Source organism: Salmo salar, chromosome ssa10 (assembly GCF_905237065.1).
Source record: "Salmo salar chromosome ssa10, Ssal_v3.1, whole genome shotgun sequence".
Classification (NCBI taxonomy): Eukaryota; Metazoa; Chordata; class Actinopteri; order Salmoniformes; family Salmonidae; genus Salmo; species Salmo salar.
Window position 1 is genome coordinate 44,495,180 of NC_059451.1, and position 23,020 is coordinate 44,518,199.

Sequence of the window (23,020 nt, forward strand, 5' to 3'; positions counted from 1 at the left end):
GAAACAATAACGAGTATTGTATCGCCATCCTGTGGTAGACTATACTCCATGGCTAATGAACTAATGCTACCTGTCAATAAGCACGTTATAGAGAGGCTATATCCAATACTGAGAAGAGTACAATCAACTAGCCTACAGGTTGCATAATTCGTTTTATGATAAAGCATAATGCATACTGTTTTTCAAATAAACATTGCTCTCTAACAGTATGTGGACACACCCTTCAAATTAGTGGATTTAGCTATTTCCCCCACATCCGTTATACAATCGAGTACAAAAGCCATGCAATCTCCATAGACAAACATTGGCAGTAGAATGGCCTTACTGAAGAGCTCAGATACGTTCAACGTGGCACCGTCATGGGATGCCACCTTTCCAACAAGTCAGTTCGTCAAATTTCTGCCCTACTAGAGCTGCCCTGGTCAACTGTAAGTGCTGTTATTGTCTAGGAGCAAAAATGTCTCAGCCGCAAAGTGGTAGGCCACACAAGCTCACAGAACTGGGCCAACGGGTGCTGAAGCAAGTAGTCTGTCCTTGGTTGCAACACTCACTACAGAGTTCCAAGCTGCCTCTGGAAGCAACGTCAGCACAAGAACGGTTCATCGGGAGCTTCATGAAATGGGTTTCCATGGCAGAACAGCTGCATACAAGCCTAAGATCACCATACGCAATGCCAAGCGTCGGCTGGAGTGGCGTAAAGCTCGCCACCATTGGACTCTGGAGCAGTGGAAACACATTCTCTGGAGTGATGAATCACTCTTCACCATCTGGCAGTCCGACGGATGAATCTGGGTTTGGCGGATGCCAGGGGAACGCTACCAGTTCCAATGCATAGTGCCAACTGTACAGTTTGTGGAGGAAGAATAACGGTCTGGGGCTGTTTTTCATGGTTCGGGCTAGGCCCCTTAGTTCCAGTGAAGGGAAATCTTAATGGCTACAGCATCTAGACAATTATGGCAAGACATATTTTCTGTTTTAAAGCTAATGTTGAGATGATATCTGAGTGAGAATGACGTGCTCTGCATGCACGTTCGGTATTCAGCCATGATTACTACAAGATAGTCTAGCCAGCTAACTACCAATCTAAATATTGACATGGGTAATTGTCAGCTAACTGAGGGACTGAAATAAGAGAAAAACTGCTGATGCACAACCAAATGTAGACATTGCACCTACTATTCTTACTCTCGATAGTGAGGCGAGAACCCGACTGAGTAAAAAACTAATTGAAAATAATTCAAATCCTTGCAATGTAGGATATAGGCCATACTTTATTTTGCCTATAAATAAGAAATATACCCTAACATACAAACAGTGGAAAATGGAGTAACGTTCCCCTGCTGTGCAGATTATAAACCTGAATGGCCAGGTCTTCTCTCAGCCAAAGTCAGTCAATCCTTTTCCTGTGGGTGGATGATGCCACCCAGTCAGACTGAGCGGTAAATGGCAGCTTTCCTCCAGGGCCCCCACAATGGCCATGTGAGTGTGTGCGTGTCAGACCTGAATGTATAAATTGCAACCCGCTTAGGAAATATTTTCAGCACAACTGTTTTTAAAAAGGGGAGAAAATAAACCAATCATCATGCAAAATAGATATGATGCTCCGTTTACCTAGTGAGATGTTTGGCAGCTCTACAAATAGTGCTACACTATCACAACGAAGGGATGGAAACATCCTGCTCTCAACTGGAAAATGAAATTACAGTCTTCAGACTAAAGCAGAACTATACCTCGTTTATGTGTAATTACAGCAATCAAACTAACCCACTTCCTGTCTGACGGGCGGTTGAATAAAATAGTTATTCAATGGATATAGGCTATAACAAGATTGGCTTGAATGAGTGTGTTCTCAAAACTGTACTGTATGTGAGCCTACCAGCAAAATGTCTCAATATCCATACAGATTGGAAGACATGAATCAATCAACTGTGTTTTCTCTGAAATGATGGTCAGTGATGCTGGTCAGTAACAAGATGCTGGAGACAGGATTTATCCCAATCAGAGATAAACAGAAACTCCCCTCAAGAAAACAATCTCTCTCATTCACACACCATTGTATTCCCCTCATGTCATAAAAATTCCTCAAAGTTTGTCACATTTTTCATCCATGCAAATCAGAGAAGTCTTTCACATGTAAAAGGAAAGGCAGGCTATCCAACCAGATGCCAATGGGGATGGGGTGTTGGTCTGCACTTCTGTGAGAATGATTCAGAGCTCCACCGAGTGGGAGTATGAGAAGAAACAAGGAAACGTCAGCGCTCGATCGTTGGGACCTGTGAGTGGGTGTCAGCGAGTGGCTGAATGGGGCAATGCAGGAACCTGGGACACATGTTTGTTATGTAGGCGGACGGAACCTTGAACCCTGAATGGCTGTGAGTGAGGTGCTCTGTGTGTGTAGGAGTAAACATTATCAATTCAGGGACGGCGATAAAATCATCTTCATTGTAGATCTATTTCACTCATTTACATGGTCATTCCTTGCTTTAATCCAGGACACTGGATGGTTGTCCTCACCATTCAGGTACACATTTATATGGGATTGAAGAACAGAAAATTACAGAATGGATTAAGCATGAGCAGGACCTCTATCACCTACCCAATTGCCCTTCAACATAACCGTCCCCATGTTCCCTGATGTTAATGGTACATCAGCCTCAACCAGTGGTCCTTCTGAGATGCATTGATGACGAGGAGGAGATGCAAATAAGTACAGGCCTACTTCAGAATAAGCTAGCCTGTTAGTGCATGTGTATGCTTACTCCTCAGTTGTCAGAGAATGCCTTGGGTACACCCTGAATGGCCTTAGGAAAGTGAGAGTGCTCTAATCCGGAGCAGATCCATGGCAGAGAGAGGGAGAAAGAGTGAGGAGCTACTCTTTCTCCTGCTGGCCCTGGCCCATCCTTCAGCACTGCAGAACAAGCTGGTCCACTTTTCTGTCCTGCTGCCTATTGTCATTAAGGAAAAACATCTACCGTGTCCTTTCTCTTTATCTGAAGAAACTTAGTTTAGAATGTGGAGAGAAGACCTGGTTAGATAGAGGACCGAATCCCACTTCAGCATTTACCCATTATTCACAACTGCTATAGTGTGTCTGTAGATCTTTCTCAACCTCTTTACATTCATAGACCTATAGATCATATTCCATAAATTGATGCCAAGACATCAATTCATCACTTTAGGCACATCTTCTCTTTTAGAGGTGGTGAATGTGACTACAAAGAAAACTCATAGAATCTAGATTGTTTGGTACAAAAGTCTATATGCCAATTAAGATGTACAGAAAGGCTTATAAATAAATATCCATAAATCAAATGTATTCATAAAGCCCTTTTTACATCAGCAGACGTCACAAAGTGTTATACAGAAACCCAGCCTAAAACCTCAAACAGCAATGCAGATGTAGAAGCACTATAAAGCATAGCTCTTCCCCTACCTCCCCCACAATTAACTACTTCTACAGTAGCTGGAACACGCTGAAAACAGAGGGCAGTTAACCTGTGGGATTAAAAGGCCATTGTCTAATACCGTTCAGTCGCCCTAAATTACCTTTCCACCCCAGTCTAATCCAACAATAAATATGGGTTGGTTGCTAACAGCAATATGGGGCTGACACAGAGGCTAAATACAGGAGCAGGTAATCCCTCCCTATCAGTTCATCCTACTGTATCTGTACTGGCAGGTGGGACATGGTGCCCTACAGACTGACCTAGGAACATCAGCCTACTAAGTTGTTGCACTGTGATTGTGTCTGCCATGGGTGGTACTTAATGTTATTGATGAACTAAGATGTGATTAATGCTGTCTAAAGGGAGTAGTACATGATGGTACACCGTGAATTAAATATTGAGGCAGTACAGTACATGGTACACAGTGAACTGTAACATAGTAAATGGGAAATACATTCAAAGGCAAGTGGTTTTAAGTGTAACATGGATTTTTTTTTTTTATCACATTCACATTGCAATATATCTCCATTTTATAACTGTATATGTTACACTGGAAGTTCTTTCAGTACATTAATTAAATTCATAGTGTTCAGTATACACAAGATTATACTTTCTTACAACAGCTGGTAAATACTGTTCATGCTCTCTCGCATCAAAAATGTAATTACAATATAGTCTCAGTAAATGTAGCTCTTGTTTTTCAGATTCAAACCAAAAATCTAAACATCAGACCCACTTACAGTACCAGTCAAAAGTTGACACACCTACTCATTCAAGAGTTTTTCCTACTTTTACTATTTTCCACATACTACAGTCCCATATTGAAGACATCAAAACTATGAAATAACATATATGGAATCAAGTAGTGACCAACAAAAGTGTTAAACATATCAAAATATATTTGAGATTCTTCAAAGTAGCCACCCTTTGCCTTGACGCAGAATAGGTGAACATATGATCTCCGCATGTGTGGTTCCCACGTGAAGCATGGAGGAGGAGGTGTGATGGTATGGTGGTGCTTTGCTCGTGACACTGTCAGTGATTTATTTAGAATTCAAGGCACACTTAACCAGCAGGGCTACCACAGCATTCTGCAGCGATACGCCATCCCATCTGGTTTGCGCTTAGTGGGACTATCATTTATTTTACAACAGGACAATGACCCGACACACATCCAGGCTGTGTAAGGGCTATTTGCCAAGGAGAGTGATGGAATGCTGCATCAGATGACCGACCTCAACCCAAGTGAGATGGTTTGGGATGAGTTGGACTGCAGAGTAAAGGAAAAGCAGCCAACAAGTGCTCAGCATATACGTGGAAACTCCTTCAAGACTGTTGGTAAAGCATTCCAGGTGAAGCTGGTTGAGAGAATGCCAAGCGTGTGCAATGCTGTCCTCGAGGCAAAGGATGGCTACTTTGAAGAATCTAAAATCTTAAATATATTTTGGTTTGTTTAACACTTTTTAGGTTATTACATGATTCCATGTGTGTTATTTTATAGTTTAGACATCTTCACTATTATTCTACAATGTAGAAAATAGTAAAAATAAAGAAATACCCTTGAATGAGTAGGTGTGTCCAATCTTTTGACTGGTACTGTATGTTTTGGTGCTGTACCGTTGGAAATATGTACCAACCGACGTGACAAAATCGAGGCGTATATTCCCAGAGCTGTGTAGTGTTATGAGTAACGTCCAGTGCTATAATTTCAGTGGTGGTGGTTATGAACAGGACAGTAGGAGATAACTGTGACTAAAACTAATTACTGCTTTAACTACAGAGAGTAGAGTACCACAATATCCCATAATATGACCTATAGGGTTAGGTGACATGGCATTATTATTCAATGAAAAGGTATTCTAGAACTAAAGTTGGGGTCAATTATATTTCAATTCAGGAAGTAACACGATATTCAATTTCTAAGATTTGAAATGAAATTGACCCATATCCTGTCTATAACTAATCCAACTCAACGAACAGGGAGAAAGTTCCACTGCAGTCTAAAATAAAATCTCTTCTTGACAATTGATATTGTTTTTTGTGACATTTTGACCCTACGTGGTTAAACATTTTTTTTTTAAAGACTAAGAGCTTCAACTTTAAGTGTCTAAAATACAACTATGTCAGTCTGTCTTCCATCCAATATGGACCTTAAGAAAGGTAGACCTAATAACATCCAAGGTGTCGCATGAACTGAAAAATATCACAATAAACCCAAATATCTGAGCATCATTTTGAGTAAACAATATTTCATTTCCAACATAAAAATATGGAGTGCAACACATGAATAGCTATTTGTGACTTTTAAAAAGGTATGTACACATTATACAGTTTAGATCGGGGGTAAAAAAACATGAGACATTCTTCACCAAAACTAAATGAATAGCATAATGACATGATTTGGAGAAGTTCATCCATGAATCACATGACAAAAAAACAGTCATAACGGGGAAATTACTCGTCCGAAAATCAGGCGGACTGCTGAAACAAAAATAATTTCATCTCTATTCACTAATTACACTTTCAAAACAATTAAACCATGTAATAATGCTTTCAATTAAGATGCTCTGACCACTTCCATACAATCAGACACACACACACACACACACACACACACACACACACACACACACACACACACACACACACACACACACACAATTACAGTTGCACAAGCTGTGTACACACACACACACACCTCTCTTCAACACTGATAGGTCCCACTAAGGCATAGAGACAGAGAGAGTCATAGCTTGGCCCACCAGGTCCAGATGTTAGTGTGAGTGGGTCAGATAAAACAGACCAACCAATCCCTCTCACCAGCTCTATGCCTTAATGTTCAGGCAGATAACAGGTCACTAAAGTGTGGGAATGGCTCTTCCTGTGTGTCTGAGTCATTCTGCCAGGGTTCTGGCCTGACATCGCCCTTCCATATTCAGTCATACAGCATCCCATTGACACAAACCAGCCCTTGACTGGTGGTTGCCTGGTAGGGTGGATTAGTGAATACAATTTATTGTACTCAGCTTGTTCAGTCAGGACAAAGAGTTCAACTAATTTCACAACAATAACAAGGATTTTCTGATTCTCAACTGAAAATAATCCAAAGAATAACCTGTGTCAGATATGTGTTGAATAACCACTTCCTCTTCATGATGCGTCCTTAACAGGAAGTGAGGGGCGTGTGCAGCAGGGACACTCTGTGGTCCATGATCAGCCACTGTGGTTACCTTGGCAACCAGAGTTCATTCAGTTCAGCTCCAGCCACTGTCAGGCGCTCATCTGATCATTCTCAAATCCAGTTCAATAAATAGTAGAAAAATAATCATTTATTTCTTATTTGTTATCTTCTTCTTAAAAATTTGAGATGCTTTGTTTACACTTTTAAACAAGTTCAGACCCCTTTTGAATAAAAGAGGCCTCCACCACACCCCCCATGTTTCTGAGCAGGGCTATACTGGGCTACAGAAGCTAGTGTTCCTCCTGCAGGGGGTCTGCTCTGTTCTCCCCAGCCCAACTCCTCTCACCCTGGCTTGGCACAGTGGGAGCACACATGAGTGGTGGAGTCTGGGGTTGGTAGTGGTAGTGTTGGATGAATAGCTAGTAGTGATGTAGCCAGGCTTGGGATAGGGCTGGTGGGGTTGGAGGAGAGCTGAGGCCTGTGTAGGTATCGGGTATAGAGGATCAGCACTCTGCGTCCACACTGTGCACAGTGACAGCTGCCTGCAGGTGGTGTGTGTGGAGCTGGTGGTGGGGCGGGTGGCGGTACGGGTGGAACTTGTGGCTGAGCAGCGCCGCCGTCTGAGGGGGCGTGTCCAGATCCAGGTCGTCGTCGTGGTTCCCCACGTCCACGCCGGCCGACAGGGGGTCGTTGTTGCAGGGAGGGTTTTCGCTGTCCTCCTGAGGACTCATGGTGCTGTAACCTGTTGCGACACACAGGAACACAGACGTTAATATACATTCAATCCACATCTATGTAAAAAACACAGGCATTCATAAAAGGAGATAAGTATACAAGCACTTTGTGATAGACCAATAGAGACTTCAGAGGAGAATCAGCAAGACTTTACACACCAGAGTATACGTCCATCGATCTATAATTACAGTTTAGGGAATAACATTCTAAGCCATCACACCTCATTAATTCCGTGTGTTAAATCTCAATCATTGTAGAAACGTCTGGAGAAGGAGAGCTGTATGTGCAGGGAGTGGTGTGTGTGTACGTTGCACGTGAGCTGGTATGAAGGGACGAGTTAAGGAAAGTTTGTGCCCCGGCAGTGGAGAGAAAGAGAGCGATATCAATCAGGGGGGATTGGCAATTTGAATCAATCCCTCCATCTCCAACACCTCTCCAACTTCCCTCCCTCCTCCACGACTCCCCGCAGATCACTGACATTAAAGCATCATACATATCTGCCAAATCCCAACATTTAGCATCCCTCCGGCACTTCAGTTCTACAAGATGAACCATCAACTTTTAGAAAACAGTCCAACTGTGGAAAGAGTAGAAACGTCACTGCTGTGCTGAGTGTAATGGAAGATAGGTATGAGTGGAAGATGGGAGAAGGAATGGGCATCTATTGGTATATATCTAAGCGAAACAAAGAGGTACTGATATAACCTGGCTAGTAGAGCTTCTGAAGGTCACTTAGGCTTTTGACATGTTCTCTAATTCTGTCAGAGAGAACTATGGGGAGGACTTCAATGGGATCCGGAGGAGAGGAAAGATGCCAACTTCAGAAGCACAGAGTGCGCAGCTCCGCACTCCTATCCTCTGCTCAACTCCTTCCATCTATTGATGAGAAGACATTTCAAACAGTGCTACTGCCATTTGTCATCAGTTGTTCGAGCAGCACAAGAGGTGAGAAAAGTAAATCACAGTTAAAAGGGTCATGAACAACCGTGGAGACGGGGCCTGAAACAGGGGATGTGAAAGGTCAGGAGTTAGGTAATAATACAGAGAAAGGTTGTATTAATAAAGCCCATACCTGGATGTCTGTTAGCCTGCAGGCTGTTAGACAACATCCTTGACTCAGTGACTGTGTGTCTAGAGAGTACAGAGACCCTTCAGCAGTGTGAGTGAGTGGACTGTGGGAAAACGCCACTGACTGAGCTGAGGAACAGAGCCAATGTGTTTTTAACGCTTTGCTGTTTGCCCTGAATCGCCTCCTCCCTCTTTCTTCCACTCTCTCTGTATTTCTCCACTGCATCAATTTCCTCCTCTCCTTCACGTTCCTCTCTGATCAGTAGTTACACAACCAGTGTTAGCTAGAGAGACTCATCTCCGGGCAGAAGAGAGGGAACACAAGGGAAGGGTGTCCTATCTGTTATGTGGTTTTACAGAGAGTTCTACTACTCTCCTCCTTCTCAAGCAGAAAATGTGTGGTTTGAAGAGCAGAACAGTAGCCTGTTTCCTCTGGGGTCATATTGTCTTACCGTGGTCACTCTCTGTCCCTGACCGTCCCCAGTACCTCCTCCTGCGCTCGGGGCTGTGGGTGTGTCTCTCCATCACTGCAGCAATAAACCGTGTGTTGCTGACTGCAGGACGGGACAGGAAAACATCTAGGTTTAATACAAGGAATAAAGACAAGGTCAAGTCAAGGTCTTACCGTACACTAATACTAATCCTCCTACAGTACTTACTGATTCCCCTGTCTTCATGACTGTCCTCATCTCGCTCATTATCCAGGTTCGACATCCGCACTGACATCTCTGCAGAAAGGACAGAGGGAAAGAAAGTATTATTGTAAGAGATTACTTTCATGCATCTCTTTAGTCAGAGTTAATAACAAGTGTTTATGGTGTCATTTGGGAAAGACAACACTGCTGTCTGTAGCGCAGGTCAGCTGTTGAGTTCAGGGCATTAGTTCATTCATTCATCCCCACAGCTCTAGCAGCAGCTTTCATTCCCAAAACGAAGACCTGATGCTCAGACAACAGAGGCAACTTTAGGGGCAATTACTGTCTGAATTTGAATACTTTCATAACAGACTAAGACAATAACAAAGTGGTTTTAAAATGTCAATAACATGTCCTATTCATAACACTGAGATTTCTCTGAGGTCATCCTAAATCAGAGGCTACCCGTGTCACCGCCACCCGTGTCACCGCCACCCGTGTCACCGCTACCCGTGTCACCGCCACCCGTGTCACCGCCACCCGTGTCACCGCTACCCGTGTCACCGCTACCCGTGTCACCGCTACCCGTGTCACCGCTAGGTAACATTCATCTCCAGTATGTCGAAGTGTCTTACCCTGCGCGGCCAGAGGGGACATGTGTTGGTGTGAGCGCCGGTGGAGCTGGTGTCTGTAGGCGTATACAGCCAACACCAGCACCATGATACAGCCCATAATCCCCCCGGCAACCGGCCCTACCGGTGCACTCCGAATCATGTTCAGAGATGCAACCTCCTCATCTGGAAGGAGGGAGGGGAGAGGGAGAGAGAGAGAGGAGGAAGGGTTAAACACTTGGATCTATTATGCTAACCAAAATCTTCTAGGAGGACTATGACAGCCAGAGCTATGTATTTACAGAGTTGGGACAACTTGTAGAATTTTTAATATAGTTCTAATTTTAAACAATCAGTTATACACCATTGTATAAATATCCCCCGTGTAATGTTAATGGTGAGCTATAACATGGCTGCCATAGAATGTTGTAGTGTCATGTAAATGCATCGTAATGCAGAAACCTAAATGACCCAACCATAGAATTAGGAATTGGAATAGGCAAGTCATTTAACAGGATGTCTATGGTCCTAACCAGAGCCATGCATTTAGAGAGTTGGGCCAATAAGGTTTCTGCATTATTTACATAACACTTCTACATTCTATGGCAGCCATGTTAAAGCTCACCGTTAACATTACGGGAAGATATTTATACAAAGCTGTGTAACTAAATTTCTAGAACTAGAACAATATTACACATTCTACAAGTTGGCCTCAATTAAATAAATTGCTCAGGTCCTAACTCGTTAAATAAATGGCTCAGGTCCTAACTCGTTAAATAAATGGCTCAGGTCCTAACTCGTTAAATAAATGGCTCAGGTCCTAACTCGTTAAATAAATGGCTCAGGTCCTAACTCGTTAAATAAATGGCTCAGGTCCTAACTCGTTAAATAAATGGCTCAGGTCCTAACTCGTTAAATAAATGGCTCAGGTCCTAACTCGTTAAATAAATGGCTCAGGTCCTAACTCGTTAAATAAATGGCTCAGGTCCTAACTCGTTAAATAAATGGCTCAGGTCCTAACTCGTTAAATAAATGGCTCAGGTCCTAACTCGTTAAATAAATGGCTCAGGTCCTAACTCGTTAAATAAATGGCTCAGGTCCTAACTCGTTAAATAAATGGCTCAGGTCCTAACTCGTTAAATAAATTGCTCAGGTCCTAACTCGTTAAATAAATGGCTCAGGTCCTAACTCGTTAAATAAATGGCTCAGGTCCTAACTCGTTAAATAAATGGCTCAGGTCCTAACTCGTTAAATAAATGGCTCAGGTCCTAACTCGTTAAATAAATGGCTCAGGTCCTAACTCGTTAAATAAATGGCTCAGGTCCTAACTCGTTAAATAAATGGCTCAGGTCCTAACTCGTTAAATAAATGGCTCAGGTCCTAACTCGTTAAATAAATGGCTCAGGTCCTAACTCGTTAAATAAATGGCTCAGGTCCTAACTCGTTAAATAAATAAATAAATGGCTCAGGTCCTAACTCGTTAAATAAATGGCTCAGGTCCTAACTCGTTAAATAAATTGCTCTGGACATACTGCGGGGAAATCAAGCCTACTAGCCCATTATGTTTGCATGACCTCGTGACAGTATGGAATGAGTAGACTCACCCAACATCCCCATGCCGTCCATGTAAGGGCTCTTGGCCCCGAGGATGCCCCCGAAGCATTCCTTCTGCAGGGCACAGTAAGGTGTGTCCAGGTGGGTCTTCCCATCATTGTCCACCATACACCATTCACAGTCCAACACGCCAAAACAGTCACTGGAGATGAGAGTAAAGGTATGAGGTAAAGTCATGGTCAAGACTCATACAACGTAATGGCTTTTCTTCACGTTAAATCTCAGCATATGTATTTTGGAAACGTGTTGTGATCTGAAACTTGTTTTGCTCTTCTAAATCAATATATACACATCACCACATGCTTTAATTAAATCAGTATAGTGCCTTGCAAAAGTATTCATCCCCCTTGCCGTTTTTCCTATTTTGTTGCATTACAACCTGTAATTTAAATGTATTTTTATTTGGATTTCATGTTACGGACATACACAAAATAGTCCAAATTGGTGAAGTGAAATGAAAAAAATTACTTGTTTCAAAAAATTATAAAAAACAGAAAAGTGGTGCGTGCATATGTATTCACCCCCTTTGCTATGAAGCCCCTAAATAAGATCGAGTGCAACCAATTACCTTCAGAAGTCACATAATTAGTCAAATAAAGTCCACATGTGTGCAATCTAAGTGTCACATGATCTCTGTATATATACACCTGTTCTGAAAGGCCCCAACACCACTAAGCAAGGGGCACCACCAAGCAAGCGGCACCATGAAGACCAAGGAGCTCTCCAAACAGGGTCAGGGACAAGGTTGTGGAGAAGTACAGATCAGGGTTGGGCTATAAAAAAATATCCGAAACTTTGAACATCCCACGGACCACTGTTAAATCCATTATAAAAAAATGTAAAGAATATGGCACCACAACAAACCTGCCAAGAGGGGGCCGCCCACAAAAATTCACAGACCAAGCAAGGAGGGCATTAATCAGAGAGGCAACAAAGAGACCAAAGATAACCCTGAAGGAGCTGCAAAGCTCTACAGCGGAGATTGCAGTATCTGTCCATAGGACCACTTTAAGCCATACACTCCACAGAGCTGGGCTTTACAGGAGAGTGGCCAGAAAAAAGCCATTACTTAAAGAAAAAAATAAGCAAACACGTTTGGTGTTCGCCAAAAGGCATGTGGGAGACTCCCCAAACATATGGAAGAAGGTACTCTGGTCAGATGAGACTAAAATTGAGCTTTTGGCCATCAAGGAAAACGCTATGTCTGGCGCAATCCCAACACTTCTCATCACCCAGAGAACACCGCCCCCACAGTGAAGCATGGTGGTGGCAGCATCATGCTGTGGGGATGTTTTTCATCGGCAGGGAATGGGAAGCTGGTCAGAATTGAAGGAATGATGGATGTGCTAAATACAGGGAAATTCTTGAGGGAAACCTGTTTCAGTCTTCCAGAGATTTGAGACTGGGATGGAGGTTCACCTTCCAGCAGGACAATGACCCTAAGCATACTGCTAAAGCAAGACTCGAGTGGTTTAAGGGAAAACATTTAAATGTCTTGGAATGGCCTAGTCAAAGCCCAGACCTCAATCCAATTGAGAATCTGTGGTATGACTTAAAGATTGCTGTACACCAGCGGAACCCATCCAACTTGAAGGAGCTGGACCAGTTATTGCCTTGAAGAATGGTCAAAAATCCCACTGGCTAGATGCACCAAGCTTATAGAGACATACCCCAAGAGACTTGCAGCTGTAATTACTGCAAAATGTGGCTCTACAAAGTATTGACTTTGGGGGGTGAATAGTTATGCATGTTCAAGTTCAGTTCTTTTGTCTTATTTCTTGTTTGTTTCACAATAAATAATTTTTCATCTTCAAAGTGGTAGACATGTTGTGTAAATCAAATGATACAAACCCCAATATTTTTTATTTCAATTCCAGGTTGTAAGGCAACAAAATAGGAAAAATGCCAAAGGGCGATGAATACTTTTGCAAGTTGGCTATAGCGGTAGCCTGTGGGCTGTAGCTGTGGCTTGTGGGCTGTAGCTGTGGCTTGTGGGCTGCAGCTGTGGCTTGTGGGCTGCAGCTGTGGCTTGTGGGCTGTAGCTGTGGCTTGTGGGCTGTAGCTGTGGCTTGTGGGCTGTAGCTGTGGCTTGTGGGCTGTAGCTGTGGCTTGTGGGCTGTAGCTGTGGCTTGTGGGCTGTGGCTTGTGGGCTGTAGCTGTGGCTTGTGGGCTGTAGCTGTGGCTTGTGGGCTGTAGCTGTGGACGATGATTGTGGGCTGTAGCTGTGGCTTGTGGGCTGTAGCTGTGGGCTGTAGCTGTGGGCGATGATTGTGGGCTGTAGTTGTGGGCGATGATTGTGGGCTGTAGCTGTGGGCGATGATTGTGGGCTGTAGCTGTGGGCTGTAGCTGTGGGCGATGATTGTGGGCTGTAGCTGTGGGCGATGATTGTGGGCTGTAGCTGTGTGTGATGGTTGTGGGCTGTACTCCACCTGCTAGTGAAGCGCTGGCTGCAGCGGGTGTTGATACACTGGGGCAGGGTGTCCTGCAGACTGGAGTCCATCACCGTCAGAGACAGGGGCTCCTGGTGCACCTCACAGCTGGGGTTCCTGTTAAACCACACGGTCAGACCATAGTGAAGAACATGACCACACTGTCAAACCATAGTGAAGAACATGACCACACGGTCAAACCACAATACACATGACCACACAATCAGACTACAACAATGACAAACACAGTTCAAATGAGAGACCTGGCATCACACTGAATCAAGGAGGTAATGACTAACCAATGATAATGTCACAGTTTCAAATTAGGCAGTAATTAGCATTATGTGAAAAGACCTCAATCAACCACAACATGAATGCATGACTGCAGTCTGACAGCAGCTTTGTGGACGATCTTTTCTCTGGCATCCCTCTATCCTCTCACAAAGAGCCTTAGCCAGACAGACAGTTGTTGTCAATGCTAGACACAGTTTAATGGCTGAGGACACAGGTGTTTCTGAGGAATGGTCACAGCCATCTGATTATCATGACAGACAGCCTGATGACAGTGACAATGACTACCTGTGGGCACTATAGAAAAGGCTTCAGTACAGACACGAGTACACACACTCAAACACACACGCAAAACACATTACAGTAGAGCAATACACATCTAAACATACAAACAAAACAGAAATGTGGGCTTTTTTAACATGCAGGACGGTTCTTGTGGTTCTCGACTCACCTGTTCTCAGTGTAGGTGAGGTTGCCAGTACACTCGTTAACCTCCAGGGGGCACTCACATGGACACTCGCACTCATTCTGCTCCATCCTGTACAACACAGGGAAAACAGTTACAGCCATGTTCTAAGAATATAGAGCCATGAAAGGTATGACTGAAAAACAACAAAAGTGCAATGAACTAACTTTGTCATGCAAATATTCACCCCTTTTAATACAGCAAGTTAAACAGATACCTCATAGAATTCATTGAGTTCATGAATAGAAATATGAAAACACCATCTTATTTCCTCTGTAACTCTATAACTCCTGTGACTGTATATCTGACCTGTGACAGTTGAGACAGAGGCGGTCCACGGTGCTACAGGCACAGAAAGCCAGCGAATCACACGTCTCGTTGACGATGCCAGCGAAAGCGTTGGTGCCAGGGATACGGGTCAGACGGTACTTGGAGCAGTGGCTCCCATGGACCAGGTTAGTCAGGTCACCCTGTGAAGGAAGAGCGAGAGAGAGAGGGGGAACATAGTGAAATATGGTACTAGACAAGGGTTTATCCAATTATTTATACACTAGATGCCAGACAGGGGGCGCTGTTTTGAAGCCACTGTGCCTCCATCTTGGTACTCCTACACCATTGTAAAAAAAATATTTTGGAAGCTATAGAAATCCATGTATTAATGTTTACATTTGTTGTGCCATGTTTATTCTATTACAGATAACTTAATGCATATTTTTATTTAGAATACATAAGATGAACATAAAAAACAAATGAAAGAAATAGTACTAAAAATACCAAAAATTGTGTCATTTTGTCCTGGAAACATTTAAATGAAATACTGTAGAATTCGATTTATTCCTATGGAGGTCTGTATTTCTGAGGAGTGCCAACATGGCCGATCGCTGGCTTCAAAGCCTCTTATTGGCCAATACATAGCATCAGCAATCCAGGGATTATATAAATCATTGGGTTTATCAGACAGTACAACATGGAGCAGTGGCTCCCGTGGACCAGGTTAGTCAGGAGAGACAGGAGGAGTGTTGTCAAGCATCTTTGAGTTTGTTTTAAAAAGGCTACATACTATGTATTTGAAAACATGGTACTAACTAGATTATGGTTTATCAATGGCTCTACAAAGAAAGGAAGCACTTGGGTCATTTGAGTAAAGCTCATTGAGGATGCGATACAATATCTCACCATGTGGGGGGGTTATAATGCTGATGTATAATAATAAAAGCTGTCCTGGGAAAATGTTTTTCTGAGACCAGCAGGGAGAGGACACTACCTGTCAACTTGCCTCTCACACTTTACTCAGTTAGTGTCAAACAATCCAAAATGGTGGATCTTGTGACACAGGGGCGGTCAGACTTCGGACCGCAGGGCTATATTGGGGCCGAGAGAGAGAGAGACAGAGCGAGAGACAGAGCGAGCGAGAGAGACGGAGCGAGAGAGAGAGACGGAGCGAGAGAGAGAGACGGAGCGAGAGAGAGAGACGGAGCGAGAGAGAGAGACGGAGCGAGAGAGAGAGACAGAGCGAGAGAGAGAGACAGAGCGAGAGAGAGAGACGGAGCGAGAGAGAGAGACGGAGCGAGAGAGAGAGACAGAGCGAGAGAGAGAGACGGAGCGAGAGAGAGAGACGGAGCGAGAGAGAGAGACGGAGCGAGAGAGAGAGACAGAGAGAGAGAGAGAGACGGAGAGAGAGAGAGAGACGGAGAGAGAGAGAGACAGAGCGAGAGAGAGAGAGACAGAGCGAGAGAGAGAGAGCGAGAGAGAGAGACGGAGCGAGAGAGAGAGAGACAGAGCGAGAGAGAGAGAGCGAGAGAGAGAGAGACGGAGCGAGAGAGAGAGACAGAGCGAGAGAGACGGAGCGAGAGAGACAGAGCGAGAGAGAGAGACAGAGCGAGAGAGAGAGCGAGAGAGAGAGACAGAGCGAGAGACAGAGAAAATCCCTGCTGTCCAAAGTCTTATCAATTCAATTCAAAGGGATTTATTGGCATGTGAAACATATGTTTACATTGCCAAAACAAGTGAAGTAGATAATAAACAAAAAGTGAAATAAACAATAAAAACATTACACTCACAAAAGTTGCAAAAGAATAAAGAGAGACATTTGAAATGTCATTGTGTCTACATACAGTGTTCTAATGATGTGCAAATAGTTAAAATATAAAAGGGAAAATAAATAAACATAAATATGGGTTGTATTTACAATGGTGTTTGTTCTTCACTGGTTGACCTTTTCTTGTGGCAACAGGTCACAAATCTCGCTGCTGTGATGCACACTGTGGTATTTCACCCAATAGATATGAGAGTTGTGGTTTTCAAATTCTTTGTGGATCTGTGTAATCTAAGGGTAATACATCTCTCTAATATGGTCATACATTGGGCAGGAGGTTAGGAAGTGCAGCTCAGTTTCCACCTCATTTTGACGGCAGTGTGCACATAGCCTGTCTTCTCTTGAGAGCCAGGTCTGCCTACGGCGTCCTTTCTCAATAGCAAGGCTATGCTCACTGAGTTTGTACATAGTCAAAGATTTCCCTTAAGTTTGGGTCAGTCATAGTGGTCAGGTATTCTGCCACTGTGTACTCTCTGTTTAGAGCCAAATAGCATTCTAGTTTGCTCTGTTTTTTTGTAAATGCTTTCCAATGTGTCAAGTAATTATCTTTTTGTTTTCTCATGATTTGGTTGGGTCTAATTGTGTTGCTGTCCTGGGGCTCTGTGGGGTGTGTTTGTGAACAGAGCCCCAGGACCAGCTTGCTTAGGGGACTCTTCTCCAGGTTCATCTCTCTGTAGGTGATGGCTTTGTTATGGAAGGTTTGGGAATCACTTCCTTTTAGGTGGTTGAAGAATTTAACGTCTCTTTTCTGGATTTTGATCATTAGCGGGGTATCGGCCTAATTCTGTTCTGCATGCATTATTTGGTGTTTTACGTTGTACACAGAGGATATTTTTGCAGAATTCTGCATGCAGAGTCTCAATTTGGTGTTCGTCCCATTTTGTGAATTCTTGGTTGGTGAGCAGACCCCAGACCTCACAGCCATAAAGGGCAATGGGTTCTATAACTGATTCAAGTATTTTTTGCCAGATCCTAATTAGGATGTCAAATTTTATGTTCCTTTTGATGGCATAGATGGCCCGTCTCTCAGATCGTTCACAGCTTTGTGGAAGTTACCTGTGATGCTGATGTTTAGGCCGAGGTATGTATAGTTTTTTGTGTGCTCAAGGGCAACGGTGTCTAGATGGAATTTGTATTTTCTCTGAGCCCCTACTCACAATGATGCTGGTGTTGAACTTGTAGAAACGTTGGACTGTTCGGTCGCTGAAGCTGTTGCACAAGTTCTTCTTGACAAAGTTAGGATGGTTCAGGATGTCGTTGGCCACCAGAGGTTCCTTGTGTGTGATGTGCTGCCGCTCGGCTGGAGCGTGACCTTTAGGGTCGATGAGGGTGGGGTGGGCCACCAAGTAACCCCTGTCCTCCATGATAAAACACCTAGAGAGAGAGAGAAATAGACAGCGAGAAAGTGACAGAGAGCGAGGGAGATAGCGACAGAGAGAGAGACAGACAGAGAGAGTGCGACGGAGAGAGACAGGGAGAGTGACAGAGAGAAAGCGAGAGAGAGAGAGAGAGAGAGAGAGAGACGGAAAGAGAGACAAGGAGAGTGACAGAGAGAAAGCAAGAGAGAGAAAGCGAGAGAGACGGAGAGTGACAGAGAGAAAGCAAGAGAGAAAGCGAGAGAGAGAGAGAGAGAGAGAGAGACAGAAAATACAGTTGACGTATTATTCATTTTATGGAACAGTACAATCAATTTAACTTAATACACTTAAATCAAATACACATGCCCACTGAAATCCATCAGATTTAAACACAATAGAACCCGAACTTCAGACTTTCTGTGGAAAGGGGAGAGAGAGGGAGAGAGGGGAGAGAGCCAGAGCGATTACAGTGGACATGGAGGGCAAAGAGAGCAGTGTTAAGTCAGGAGAGACAAGGGGTGGTGTTAGAGAGAGCAAATTCTGAGTGTTAAGAACACCAGATGGGCCAGGCTCCAGATCAGCTCTGTGTAGTGTCACATCTGAGCTCCATATTACCCCAACCTGCAGGATAGAAAACCATTCAACCCCAACCCACCTCCATCCCCTTCCTCCTGTTTAACATGAACCACTGAACACTGAAGAAAGGAAAGAAAGGGTGAAAGGATTGGAGAGAAGGGGGAGAGAGGGGGAGGCAGGCAGGGGGAGAGGGAGAAACTGGAAGGAGAGAGGGAGGGGAGAGTAGGGGTGGAAAGGGAGACCGAAAAGAGAGAGAGAGAATGTAGCAGCAGCAAAGAGCATAACAGGATTTTTCTGAAATGTAATTATAATCAGCTTCTCCCTCTCACTCTCTCACCCTCTTTGTAACCAGCATAAAGTTCATTTGTGGACCACAACAGATACCAAAGAGAGAGACTCAGGGAAGTTTTCTCCCACTTAGCAGAGGGCATGCTGGGATGTTGGAGGACTAGGTGAATGTGCCATTCAAATTAGATTCAGAGAGTCTTAAAAACCTCAGTGGGTCATCCCTCAGGATCCCTATCAGGAACAGTCAAAAGGCCTGTAACAAGAGAGAAGGAGCCTCAATGAAAGACGTACCGGATCTTGTTGCCCTTGTCCTGATTGCAGATGGGTAGCAGGTCCAGCAGAACCTTGTAGAAGTAACGCAGTGTGAAGTCTATCCCCATTACTGCTACTGCATACCCTGAGGCCATCTGAGAACTACACAGAGAGAGGAGAGAACATTATTCAACAGTACACATCTCATATTTTCTAGCTACCTTCCCTGCTTGTGCATGCAAACCTATTCCGAAAACCATGTGCTTGAAGCTCTTGGGAGCCTTATTTGAGAGCAGAGTCTCGGTATACTACAGACGCCACAGGACATGCTCACCGGGGCAGAACCAACATCAACACACTGAGCCTGCCTTATCAGAGCTGTGTGTGTGTGTGTGTGTGTGTGTGTGTGTGTGTGTGTGTGTGTGTGTTCCAGTTGTTGGTGATTGCCTCCCGTCTACAGCCTCCTCTGAGATGAACCAGTAATGTTGTAACAGTAGTCAGCAGGCACAAGCAGCAGACTGCAGGGCCACTACACATTCAGATCACAGACTACATAAGAACATTAGTCTGTCTATTTCCCACTACTTCTTCCTGTTTTGTTCTATGTATTGCTTGTGAAAATGGTATTATGTGGCTCGGTCGGGGGTTTGAGTCCTACTGCGGCCACCCGTATGATGAATGTATGCACGCGTGAATAAGTTGTTTTGGATAAAAGTGGCTGCTAAACGGCCAGTTATGAAAAAATAGAAGAGCATAGTATCGTATCATTAAAAATACTAAAGAAACAGAACGTTTCAAATTCAACAGTCCCAAATGAAAATCTCTAAGTGTTTATCAGGTTGCCCTGGTAACTAGACTGGTGTATCACCATCACTCTGTGTGACATAGATACAGTCCAGTCCAACTGGGTTTCTTCCAATCAGAGCCTGGGACTGTGGTTGACCCTTGACCCCTCCTACCTGGAGGTGTGGAAGGTGAGGAAGATGGTGTGTTTGTCCTCCTACAGTACCTGGAGGTGTGGATGGTGAGGAAGATGGTGTGTTTGTCCTCCTACAGTACCTGGAGGTGTGGATGGTGAGGAAGATGGTGTGTTTGTCCTCCTACAGTACCTGGAGGTGTGGATGGTGAGGAAGATGGTGTGTTTGTCCTCCTACAGTACCTGGAGGTGTGGATGGTGAGGAAGATGGTGTGTTTGTACTCCTACAGTACCTGGAGGTGTGGATGGTGAGGAAGATGGTGTGTTTGTCCTCCTACAGTACCTGGAGGTGTGGATGGTGAGGAAGATGGTGTGTTTGTCCTCCTACAGTACCTGGAGGTGTGGATGGTGAGGAAGATGGTGTGTTTGTCCTCCTACAGTACCTGGAGGTGTGGAAGGTGAGGAAGATGGTGTGTTTGTCCTCCTACAGTACCTGGAGGTGTGGACGGTGAGGAAGATGGTGTGTTTGTCCTCCTACAGTACCTGGAGGTGTGGAAGGTGAGGAAGATGGTGTGTTTGTCCTCCTACAGTACCTGGAGGTGTGGACGGTGAAGAAGATGGTGTGTTTGTCCTCCTACAGTACCTGGAGGTGTGGACGGTGAGGAAGATGGTGTGTTTGTCCTCCTACAGTACCTGGAGGTGTGGACGGTGAGGAAGATGGTGTGTTTGTCCTCCTACAGTACCTGGAGGTGTGGACGGTGAGGAAGATGGTGTGTTTGTCCTCCTACAGTACCTGGAGGTGTGGATGGTGAGGAAGATGGTGTGTTTGTCCTCCTACAGTACCTGGAGGTGTGGATGGTGAGGAAGATGGTGTGTTTGTCCTCCTACAGTACCTGGAGGTGTGGACGGTGAGGAAGATGGTGTGTTTGTACTCCTACAGTACCTGGAGGTGTGGACGGTGAGGAAGATGGTGTGTTTGTCCTCCTACAGTACCTGGAGGTGTGGAAGGTGAGGAAGATGGTGTGTTTGTACTCCTACAGTACCTGGAGGTGTGGATGGTGAGGAAGATGGTGTGTTTGTACTCCTACAGTACCTGGAGGTGTGGACGGTGAGGAAGATGGTGTGTTTGTACTCCTACAGTACCTGGAGGTGTGGACGGTGAGGAAGATGGTGTGTTTGTACTCCTACAGTACCTGGAGGTGTGGACGGTGAGGAAGATGGTGTGTTTGTACTCCTACAGTACCTGGAGGTGTGGATGGTGTGGCTGATGGTGACCACGTATCCGGCCCCACCCACATCCAGGTAAGGCCCGGTGAAGGTGATGAGGCCAGGGTTCGCCACTGCGTGCTGGTACCTGTTTGGGTCAGGGGTTAGAGAGCATGGTAAGCATGATGGGAAACAAACGCCTTGACACAACATGCTAATTCCACGACAATACATGTGGATACTGTACACTAACTAAAGGCTGGGAAAAACATTTAACAGATATTGACTGAAACATTTATACTAAAATATATCTGACTACTCCAGACTGTCGTTGAAAATGAAAAGTGTCATGAAGGATTTAGTAGAACTAAGACTGTTCCATAGAAAGTGAATCATTCCAGCCGTAAACAGAAAGCTATGAGAACCGGGCCAAATCACTGGAGCAGGGCTCAACTTCCCATCCCTCTCTAGGAGTCTGGAACTACCCCCCCACAACCCCTAAATAAACCTCACCATTGTCTCCGGGTCGGATCGAAGGCTTTGTCCATGAGTGAGCCGGGGTAAATCCGAAGCACTCCATTGGGCGTTGCTATGTAACGGCGCACAATGTAGCAGTTGAGGCTACTCATCTCCATGAGTGTCATCCATTCATCTGTGACGTGACTGGTCGCCATCACCTCGTTCCTGACCGACGACTAGAGGGAGAGAGCGATATAGACAGAGAAGAGGAGCTGAGCTCTCTCTTTCATGTAAGGTAGGCCCAGATCAGGATCTCTCTCACCACATACAGAGTCTCTCAGTCTCTCCCCCACTCTCTCACCACATACAGAGTCTCTCAGTCTCTCCCCCACTCTCTCACCACGTACAGAGTCTCTCAGTCTCTCCCCCACTCTCTCACCACATACAGAGTCTCTCAGTCTCTCCCCCACTCTCTCACCACATACAGAGTCTCTCAGTCTCTCCCCCACTCTCTCACCACATACAGAGTCTCTCAGTCTCTCCCCCACTCTCTCACCACGTACAGAGTCTCTCAGTCTCTCCCCCACTCTCTCACCACGTACAGAGTATCTCAGTCTCTCCCACACTCTCTCACCACCTACAGTCTCTCAGTCTCTCCCCCACTCTCTCACCACGTACAGAGTCTCTCAGTCTCTCCCCCACTCTCTCACCACGTACAGAGTATCTCAGTCTCTCCCACACTCTCTCACCACCTACAGAGAGTCTCTCAGTCTCTCCCCCACTCTCTCACCACGTACAGTCTCTCAGTCTCTCCCCCACTCTCTCACCACATACAGTCTCTCAGTCTCTCCCCCACTCTCTCACCACATACAGAGTCTCTCAGTCTCTCCACCACTCTCTCACCACCTACAGAGAGTCTCTCCCCCACTCTCTCACCACATACAGAGTCTCTCAGTCTCTCCCACACTCTCTCACCACATAAAGAGTCTCTCAGTCTCTCCCCCACTCTCTCACCACCTACAGAGAGTCTCAAAGGTCTCTCCACCACTCTCTCACCATGTACAGAGTCTCTCAGTCTCTCCCACACTCTCTCACCACGTACAGAGTCTCTCAGTCTCTCCACCACTCTCTCACCACGTACAGAGTCTCTCAGTCTCTCCCCCACTCTCTCACCACATACAGAGTCTCTCAGTCTCTCCCCCACTCTCTCACCACCTACAGAGTCTCTCAGTCTCTCCACCACTCTCTCACCACATACAGAGTCTCTCAGTCTCTCCCCCACTCTCTCACCACGTACAGAGTCTCTCAGTCTCTCCCCCACTCTCTCACCACGTACAGAGTATCTCAGTCTCTCCCACACTCTCTCACCACCTACAGAGAGTCTCTCAGTCTCT

At 45.0% G+C, this 23,020-nt stretch overlaps 1 protein-coding gene across 2 annotated transcripts in view; it reads right to left on the reverse strand.

Moving 5' to 3' along the window:
* Positions 1-5,667: 5,667 nt before the first annotated feature.
* Positions 5,668-23,020, reverse strand: part of cachd1 (cache domain containing 1) — a 104,507-nt gene continuing 87,154 nt past the window's right edge. Inside the window, exons 15-26 of one of the 2 annotated variants that reach the window (XM_014123422.2) lie at positions 21,681-21,862; positions 21,205-21,315; positions 19,085-19,207; positions 17,729-17,945; positions 14,786-14,946; positions 14,462-14,548; positions 13,720-13,836; positions 11,281-11,432; positions 9,701-9,862; positions 9,090-9,158; positions 8,883-8,984; positions 5,668-7,369 (exon numbers count right to left, since the gene is read on the reverse strand). In XM_014123422.2, coding sequence (XP_013978897.1) covers positions 7,131-7,369; positions 8,883-8,984; positions 9,090-9,158; positions 9,701-9,862; positions 11,281-11,432; positions 13,720-13,836; positions 14,462-14,548; positions 14,786-14,946; positions 17,729-17,945; positions 19,085-19,207; positions 21,205-21,315; positions 21,681-21,862 — 1,722 coding nt within the window. In that variant the 3' untranslated portion in view covers positions 5,668-7,130. Of the gene's footprint in view, positions 7,370-8,882; positions 9,009-9,089; positions 9,159-9,700; positions 9,863-11,280; positions 11,433-13,719; positions 13,837-14,461; positions 14,549-14,785; positions 14,947-17,728; positions 17,946-19,084; positions 19,208-21,204; positions 21,316-21,680; positions 21,863-23,020 lie in introns of both variants that reach the window. The other variant, XM_014123420.2, reaches the window with a different exon arrangement.